This window comes from Salvelinus fontinalis, unplaced genomic scaffold (genome assembly GCF_029448725.1).
Source record: "Salvelinus fontinalis isolate EN_2023a unplaced genomic scaffold, ASM2944872v1 scaffold_0212, whole genome shotgun sequence".
NCBI classification, from domain to species: domain Eukaryota; kingdom Metazoa; phylum Chordata; class Actinopteri; order Salmoniformes; family Salmonidae; genus Salvelinus; species Salvelinus fontinalis.
The window spans coordinates 248176-257730 of NW_026600421.1; the positions used below are offsets into that span (position 1 = coordinate 248176).

Genomic DNA, 9555 nt, shown 5'->3' on the forward strand with positions numbered 1-9555 from the left:
TGGGTCTCTTTCAGAGCAGACAGAAAGAACATCTCTCCTGTCTCTCCTGTCTCTCCTCTGACATATAGATAGACACAGGAAGCAGCTGCAGAATTACAATAGGACTGAGTTGGCAATTTGACAGGCCAGGTAAAGAGCTGCAGTAATGACAGGCGGCTCTGTGGTTTTGTCAGCTGAGATGAGGAGGTAATGTGTGGTTGTTTATGGAGTGAAGTGGACTGAAACTGTTAAGCAGACTACAATATAGAGTGAAGTACAGGGGAGGGAAGGAGAAGGGAGGAGAGGAGAGGAGAAGAAGAGGAGAGGGGAGGGGAGGGGAGGGAAGGAGAGGAGAGGAGAGGAGTAGGGTAGGAGAGGGGAGGGAAGGGAGGGGAGGAGAGTAGAGGAGGGGAGGAGAGAAGGAGGAGGGAGGAGGGGAGAAGAGAAGAAGAGGAGAGGGGAGGGAGGGGAGGAGAGGAGAGGAGAGGAGAGGAGAGGAGAGAAGGGGAGGAGAGGGGAGGGAAGGGAGGGGAGGAGAGTAGAGGAGGAGAGGAGGGAAGGAGAAGGGAGCAGAGGAGAGGGGAGGGAAGGGAGGGAAGGAGAGGGGAGGGAAGGGAAGGGAATGGAAGGGAGGGGAGGGGAGGGGAGGGGAGGGAAGGGAAGGGAAGGGAAGGGAGAGGAGAGGAGAGGAGAGGAGAGGAGAGGAGAGGAGAGGAGAGGAAGAGAAGGAGAGTAGGGGAGGGAAGGGAGGGGAGGAGAGTAGAGGAGGAGAGGAGGGAAGGAGTAGGACTGCAGGGAGTATTATGGGTTGGAGAAGAGGGGAGGGAAGTTGTTTACTCAGAACAGATACCCTTCCTCCCTTCCTGTAAGGCCCTCAGCCCAACCATATTATAGGCTGACACGCTTTTCATCGACTTTAAAGGCTGCATTTACACAGGCAGCCCAATTCTAAGATTTTTTTCCACTAATTGCTCTTTTGACCAATGACATCAGATCTCTATTTCAGAGCTGATCTGAAAAAATCTCAGAATTGGGTTGCCTGTGTAAATACAGCCAAAGAAATGAATGAGACGCCATTTTCATAAATTGGTTTTGTTAATGATTTAATCCTGTGGTTTTGTTAATGATATAATCCTGTGGTTTTGTTAATGATTTAAGCCTGTGGTTTTGTTAATTATATAAACCTGTGGTTTTGTTAATTATATAATCCTGTGGGTTTGTTAATTATATAATCCTGTGGTTTTGTTAATTATATAATCCTGTGGTTTTGTTAATGATTTAATCCTGTGGTTTTGTTAATTATATAAACCTGTGGTTTTGTTAATTATATAAACCTGTGGTTTTGTTAATTATATAATCCTGTGGGTTTGTTAATGATTTAATCCTGTGGTTTTGTTAATTATATAATCCTGTGGTTTTGCTAATGATTTAATCCTGTGGTTTTGTTAATGATATAATCCTGTGGTTTTGTTAATTATATAAACCTGTGGTTTTGTTGCTCTCTCTCATACTTCCATCCTTTCTTTCTCTGCTCCTAGCTCCGTCCAGTAGGAAACCTGGGGACGCTCTCATCATCTCCGACATCAAGAAGGGCAGCGTGGCTCACAGGTAAATACATCAATCAACCAATCAACCTGCTCACAGGTAAATACATCAATCATCCAATCAACCTGCTCACAGGTAAATATATCAATCAACCTGCTCACAGGTAAATACATCAATCAACCTGCTCACAGGTAAATACATCAATCATCCAATCAACCTGCTCACAGGTAAATACATCAATCAACCTGCTCACAGGTAAATACACCAATCAACCTGCTCACAGGTAAATACATCAATCAACCTGCTCACAGGTAAATACATCAATCAACCTGCTCACAGGTAAATACATCAATCAATCTGCTCACAGGTAAATACATCAATCAATCTGCTCACAGGTAAATACATCAATCAATCTGCTCACAGGTAAATACATCAATCAACCAATCAACCTGCTCACAGGTAAATACATCAATTAACCTGCTCACAGGTAAATACATCAATCAACCAATCAACCTGCTCACAGGTAAATACATCAATTAACCTGCTCACAGGTAAATACATCAATCAATCTGCTCACAGGTAAATACATCAATCAATCTGCTCACAGGTAAATACATCAATCAACCAATTAACCTGCTCACAGGTAAATATATCAACCAATCAACCTGCTCACAGGTAAATACATCAATCAACCAATCAACCTGCTCACAGGTAAATACACCAATCAACCAATCAACCTGCACACAGGTAAATACATCAATCAACCAATCAACCTGCTCACAGGTAGATACACCAATCAACCTGCTCACAGGTAAATACATCAATCAACCAATCAACCTGCACACAGGTAAATACATCAATCAACCTGCTCACAGGTAAATACATCAATCAACCAATCAACCTGCACACAGGTAAATACATCAATCAACCAATCAACCTGCTCACAGGTAGATACACCAATCAACCTACTCACAGGTAAATACACCAATCAACCAATCAACCTGCACACAGGTAAATACACCAATCAACCAATCAACCTGCACACAGGTAAATACATCAATCAACCAATCAACCTGCTCACAGGTAGATACACCAATCAACCTGCTCACAGGTAAATACACCAATCAACCAATCAACCTGCACACAGGTAAATACATCAATCAACCAATCAACCTGCTCACAGGTAGATACACCAATCAATCTGCTCACAGGTAAATACATCAATCAACCTGCTCACAGGTAAATACATCAATCAACCTGCTCACAGGTAAATACATCAATCAACCTGCTCACAGGTAAATACATCAATCAACCAATCAACCTACTCACAGGTTAATACATCAATCAACCTGCTCACAGGTAAATACATCAATCAATCTGCTCACAGGTAAATACATCAATCAACCAATCAACCTACTAAACTGGGCCAGTTTGACGACTGAGTCGCTAGCTAACTAACTGAAGTGGGCCAGTTTGACGACTGAGTCGCTAGCTAACTAACTGAAGTGGGCCAGTTTGACGACTGAGTCGCTAGCTAACTAACTGAAGTGGGCCAGTTTGACGACTGAGTCGCTAGCTAACTAACTGAAGTGGGCCAGTTTGACGACTGAGTCGCTAGCTAACTAACTGAAGTGGGCCAATTTGACGACTGAGTCGCTAGCTAACTAACTGAAGTGGGCCAATTTGACGACTGAGTCGCTAGCTAACTAACTGAAGTGGGCCAGCTTGACGACTGAGTCGCTAGCTAACTAACTGAAGTGGGCCAGTTTGACGACTGAGTCGCTAGCTAACTAACTGAAGTGGGCCAGTTTGACGACTGAGTCGCTAGCTAACTAACTGAAGTGGGCCAGTTTGACGACTGAGTCGCTAGCTAACTAACTGAAGTGGGCCAATTTGACGACTGAGTCGCTAGCTAACTAACTGAAGTGGGCCAGCTTGATGACTGAGTCGCTAGCTAACTAACTGAAGTGGGCCAGTTTGACGACTGAGTCGCTAGCTAACTAACTGAAGTGGGCCAGTTTGACGACTGAGTCGCTAGCTAACTAACTGAAGTGGGCCAGTTTGACGACTGAGTCGCTAGCTAACTAACTGAAGTGGGCCAATTTGACGACTGAGTCGCTAGCTAACTAACTGAAGTGGGCCAGCTTGATGACTGAGTCGCTAGCTAACTAACTGAAGTGGGCCAGTTTGACGACTGAGTCGCTAGCTAACTAACTGAAGTGGGCCAGTTTGACGACTGAGTCGCTAGCTAACTAACTGAAGTGGGCCAGTTTGACGACTGAGTCGCTAGCTAACTAACTGAAGTGGGCCAGTTTGACGACTGAGTCGCTAGCTAACTAACTGAAGTGGGCCAGTTTGATGACTGAGTCGCTAGCTAACTAACTGAAGTGGGCCAATTTGACGACTGAGTCGCTAGCTAACTAACTGAAGTGGGCCAGCTTGACGACTGAGTCGCTAGCTAACTAACTGAAGTGGGCCAGTTTGACGACTGAGTCGCTAGCTAACTAACTGAAGTGGGCCAGTTTGACGACTGAGTCGCTAGCTAACTAACTGAAGTGGGCCAATTTGACGACTGAGTCGCTAGCTAACTAACTGAAGTGGGCCAGTTTGACGACTGAGTCGCTAGCTAACTAACTGAAGTGGGCCAGTTTGACGACTGAGTCGCTAGCTAACTAACTGAAGTGGGCCAGTTTGACGACTGAGTCGCTAGCTAACTAACTGAAGTGGGCCAGTTTGACGACTGAGTCGCTAGCTAACTAACTGAAGTGGGCCAGTTTGACGACTGAGTCGCTAGCTAACTAACTGAAGTGGGCCAGTTTGACGACTGAGTCGCTAGCTAACTAGCGGATATCATCTCGTTGTGGGAGGCAGCGGACACGGTTCTTCAATTAAATCCCCCAAAGTGGAAACGGATCGTGAAACTTCTGTTCATTGCCTCACTCAGAGAGAGGGAATTCTCAGCTGAGGGAGGGGTGGGGGGGGGGGGGGTAGAGGAGCACACACACACACACACACACACACACACACACACACACACACACACACACACACACACACACACACTACAGATGTAGATGTAGTTTAAACCCCTCCTCCTTCTGCAGTAACTGGGCTGGATGTTCTCTGTGTTTACATCCAGACCCGTTACCAAGGCGACACTACATTCTGTTTACCACCGGGGCTCTAACTAATTAGCCCACATTCTGTCTCTGCCCTCGTTATGCCAGGCCTTACGCAACCAACACATATGTTTACCTTGTCTGCAGCCCAATTGGCACCTATTCCCTATGGGACCTGATCAAAACTAGTGCACTATATAGATAATAGGGTTCCATTTGGGACACAGATCTGGTAATTATGCTGAGAGGAAGATGAGAGGAATTGGGTTATGCACTAATCAGTGATTATGATTCTCTCCCCAAAGCACCCAGTCCTGTTCTATCTAGGTATTAGTTACCCCTGCCAAGGAGCCAGAGAGGGAAGGCACCCAGTCCTGTTTTATCTAGGTATTAGTTACCCCTGTCAAGGAGACAGAGAGGGAAGGCACCCAGTCCTGTTCTATCTAGGTATTAGTTACCCCTGCCAAGGAGACAGATGACAGGCACCCAGTCCTGTTCTATCTAGGTATTAGTTACCCCTGTCAAGGAGACAGAGAGGGAAGGCACCCAGTCCTGTTCTATCTAGGTATTAGTTACCCCTGCCAAGGAGACAGATGACAGGCACCCAGTCCTGTTCTATCTAGGTATTAGTTACCCCTGTCAAGGAGACAGAGAGGACAGGCACCCAGTCCTGTTCTATCTAGGTATTAGTTACCCCTGTCAAGGAGACAGAGAGGGAAGGCACCCAGTCCTGTTCTATCTAGGTATTAGTTACCCCTGTCAAGGAGACAGAGAGGGAAGGCACCCAGTCCTGTTCTATCTAGGTATTAGTTACCCCTGTCAAGGAGACAGAGGACAGGCACCCAGTCCTGTTCTATCTAGGTATTAGTTACCCCTGTCAAGGAGACAGAGAGGGAAGGCACCCAGTCCTGTTCTATCTAGGTATTAGTTACCCCTGTCAAGGAGACAGAGAGGGAAGGCACCCAGTCCTGTTCTATCTAGGTATTAGTTACCCCTGTCAAGGAGACAGAGGACAGGCACCCAGTCCTGTTCTATCTAGGTATTAGTTACCCCTGTCAAGGAGGCAGAGGACAGGCACCCAGTCCTGTTCTATCTAGGTATTAGTTACCCCTGTCAAGGAGACAGAGAGGGAAGGCACCCAGTCCTGTTCTATCTAGGTATTAGTTACCCCTGTCAAGGAGACAGAGGACAGGCACCCAGTCCTGTTCTATCTAGGTATTAGTTACCCCTGTCAAGGAGACAGAGGAAAGCACTGGGGAGTTATGATGTGATTCTAGTTTACATTCTGCTGCTATAGTAGAGGTTTTACATTAATCAACCTTTTTCTATGCTCTTGTACTAGGGTATTTACCGTAACGATGACCTAGCTTTCAGGTAAACTGGGCAGGTGTTGTCCCTTATACCTTTCAGGATTTAGACATTTTGGACATTAGTAAAAAAAAAAAAAAGAGATTATTGGTCATTTTAATAATGAGTTTCTTTCTCTGGATTACATTGGAATATGAATGATGTTCCAGAATGAGGACAACTGAGCAGTATTCTGTTTTCTGCCTCTGTGTTGTCATAGTGAAGGGAGGGAAGGGAGCCAACTGATGACTGCTTGGCATGCATTCCAAATGGCACCCTATTCCCTATGTAGTGCACTACGTTTGATCAAAACTCTATGTTCCCTGGTCAACCGTAGTGCACTACATCGGGAATAGGGTGCCATTTGGAATGCAGACCTTGTTATTGATGCTCTACATTCACCTCACTGCATTTGGCCCATTTTAGCAGCCTGTCAGGGCTCCTGTTAACAGAGCTCTCTGTGAGGCTCATTTCAGCAGCTTGTCTCTGTCAGGACTCCTGTTAACAGGTCTCTGTGAGTCTTATTTCAACAGCTTGTCTCTGTCAGGACTCCTGTTAACAGGTCTCTGTGAGTCTCATTTCAACAGCTTGTCTCTGTGAGTCTCATTTCAGCAGCTTGTCTCTGTGAGTCTCATTTCAGCAGCTTGCCTCTGTGAGTCTCATTTCAGCAGCTTGCCTCTGTGAGTCTCATTTCAACAGCTTGTCTCTGTGAGTCTCATTTCAGTAGCTTGTCTCTGTCAGGACTCCTGTTAACAGGCCTCTGTGAGTCTCATTTCAGCAGCTTGTCTCTGTCAGGACTCCTGTTAACAGGTCTCTGTGAGTCTCATTTCAGCAGTTTGCCTCTGTGAGTCTCATTTCAACAGCTTGTCTCTGTCAGGACTCCTGTTAACAGGTCTCTGTGAGTCTCATTTCAACAGCTTGTCTCTGTGATTCTCATTTCAGCAGCTTGCCTCTGTGAGTCTCATTTCAGTAGCTTGTCTCTGTCAGGACTCCTGTTAACAGGCCTGTGTGAGTCTCATTTCAGCAGCTTATCTCTGTGAGTCTCATTTCAGCAGCTTGTCTCTGTCAGGACTCCTGTTAACAGGCCTCTGTGAGTCTTATTTCAACAGCTTGTCTCTGTGAGTCTCATTTCAACAGCTTGTCTCTGTGAGTCTCATTTCAACAGCTTGCCTCTGTGAGTCTCATTTCAGCATCTTGTCTCTGTCAGGGCTCCTGTTAACAGGTCTCAGTGAGTCTCATTTCAGCAGTTTGTCTCTGTGAGTCTAATTTCAACAACTTGTCTCTGTCAGGACTCCAGTTAACAGTCCTCTGTTTGAGTCTCTGACAGAGTTAAACATGCTTTACATCTGAGTATCTGTCTATGGGGGGGTAGTTTTGGATTAGGATTCGGTCTGTGTGTTGGTGAGAACTATGACTGTGTACAGTATGTGGACGCATGATGAATAATGGATTTTTCCACACAAGATCATTCAGATCAGTGTTTATGGTGTGAGAGAACAGCATGTGAGCAACACTGAACTGGTGGTGTAACCAGTGTCGTGGTAATTTCCTTTACAAACCACACACAAGTCAGAGTTATATTTTAAAGTCCATCTTTAATTCATATGAGCTTCACCATAGCCCTTTGACTCTCAGATCAATTCAGTGTCTATAAATGAATTCTCTGAGAGTGCTCACAAAAGAATACTTAGTATCTTTTATAGCCAAGATACACACCTCTCAACTCACATGACGAACCACAGATCTCAGGAACTTCACAAAGGGCCTTTTACTTGAGAGAGGAGTATCCCATAGTCAGATAGCATTAGCTATAAATTATCGTTCAGTTTGCTCTCTAAAACGAGGTTCAAAATCGTTCTTGGTACTTCATAGTACCAAAACATTACCTAATCCAATGGCATATATCAATTGTCAATTCTAGATACTCCCATCTCAAATACACCCCACCCCTGGACAAGCTCCCTGAGGGGAGTGACTTCTAGGTCATACACTCTCTCAAGATTCATGCAACATCAGAGGGGACATACAATGGTTCCAGACACTGCCATACTCCTCCCCCCAATGAGAAAAGGAGGGAATGACTGGAGTACAGACATTGTGGAGCCCTTCACATGGTTTAACAGATACATTCACATATGAAGACAATGTTCAATTCTGAATTCTCCCTTTCTGATATTCTGCATATTACCAGACATGTAAAAGACAAGCCTGACCTCTCACCTCTCTGGGCCCCGAGTGACTTTTCCCGAGAGAAGAAAGGAAAATGCAACTGCCGACTGTATAGTCCAAAAAGAGACATTCTAATGACAAGTATCCCACATAAGCATATTATGAAAGTAAATAAAACATCTTATTTATCTATGTTACCTAACTAATTCTGATTCAGCTACGACACCAGTCTCGCTAGATGAATACACATTTACAATAATAGTCCACAATGTAGAATATAGGATTGAAGCTCATCCCGTCCACCTCTAAACCCTGGTCTGTGTGTTTCTCTCCCCAGTACTGGGACACTGGAGCTGTGGGACAAGCTGCTGTCCACCTCTAAACCCTGGTCTGTGTGTTTCTCCCCCCAGGACTGGGACTCTGGAGCTGGGGGACAAGCTGCTGTCCACCTCTAAACCCTGGTCTGTGTGTTTCTCCCCCCAGGACTGGGACTCTGGAGCTGGGGGACAAGCTGCTGTCCACCTCTAAACCCTGGTCTGTGTGTTTCTCCCCCCAGGACTGGGACTCTGGAGCTGGGGGACAAGCTGCTGTCCACCTCTAAACCCTGGTCTGTGTGTTTCTCCCCCCAGGACTGGGACTCTGGAGCTGGGGGACAAGCTGCTGTCCACCTCTAAACCCTGGTCTGTGTGTTTCTCCCCCCAGGACTGGGACTCTGGAGCTGGGGGACAAGCTGCTGTCCACCTCTAAACCCTGGTCTGTGTGTTTCTCCCCCCAGGACTGGGACTCTGGAGCTGGGGGACAAGCTGCTGTCCACCTCTAAACCCTGGTCTGTGTGTTTCTCCCCCCAGGACTGGGACTCTGGAGCTGGGGGACAAGCTGCTGTCCACCTCTAAACCCTGGTCTGTGTGTTTCTGTCCCCAGGACTGGGACTCTGGAGCTGGGGGACAAGCTGCTGTCCACCTCTAAACCCTGGTCTGTGTGTTTCTGTCCCCAGGACTGGGACTCTGGAGCTGGGGGACAAGCTGCTGGCCACCTCTAAACCCTGGTCTGTGTGTTTCTCCCCCCAGGACTGGGACTCTGGAGCTGGGGGACAAGCTGCTGGCCATCGATAACATCCGCCTGGACAACTGTTCCATGGAAGACGCTGTTCAGATTCTCCAGCAGTGTGAAGAACTGGTCAAGCTCAAGATCCGCAAGGACGAGGACAACTCAGGTAGTGCGTACACACTGGACACACACACACACACTCACACACACACACACACACACACACACACACACACACACACACACACACACACACACACACACACACACACACACACTGGACACACACACACACACACACACACACACACTGGACACACACACACACACACACACACACTGGACACAC

General features: G+C 46.4%; 1 protein-coding gene across 1 annotated transcript in view; it reads left to right on the top strand.

Annotated features, from left to right (window-relative positions):
• Positions 1 to 9110, top strand: part of LOC129844724 (glutamate receptor-interacting protein 1-like) — a 101883-nt gene extending 92773 nt beyond the window's left edge. The window contains exons 7-8 of the mRNA XM_055912777.1: positions 1518 to 1587; positions 8570 to 9110. Coding sequence (XP_055768752.1) covers positions 1518 to 1587; positions 8570 to 8687 — 188 coding nt within the window. The 3' untranslated portion in view covers positions 8688 to 9110. The remainder of the gene's footprint in view (positions 1 to 1517; positions 1588 to 8569) is intronic.
• The last annotated feature ends 445 nt before the right edge of the window (positions 9111 to 9555 follow it).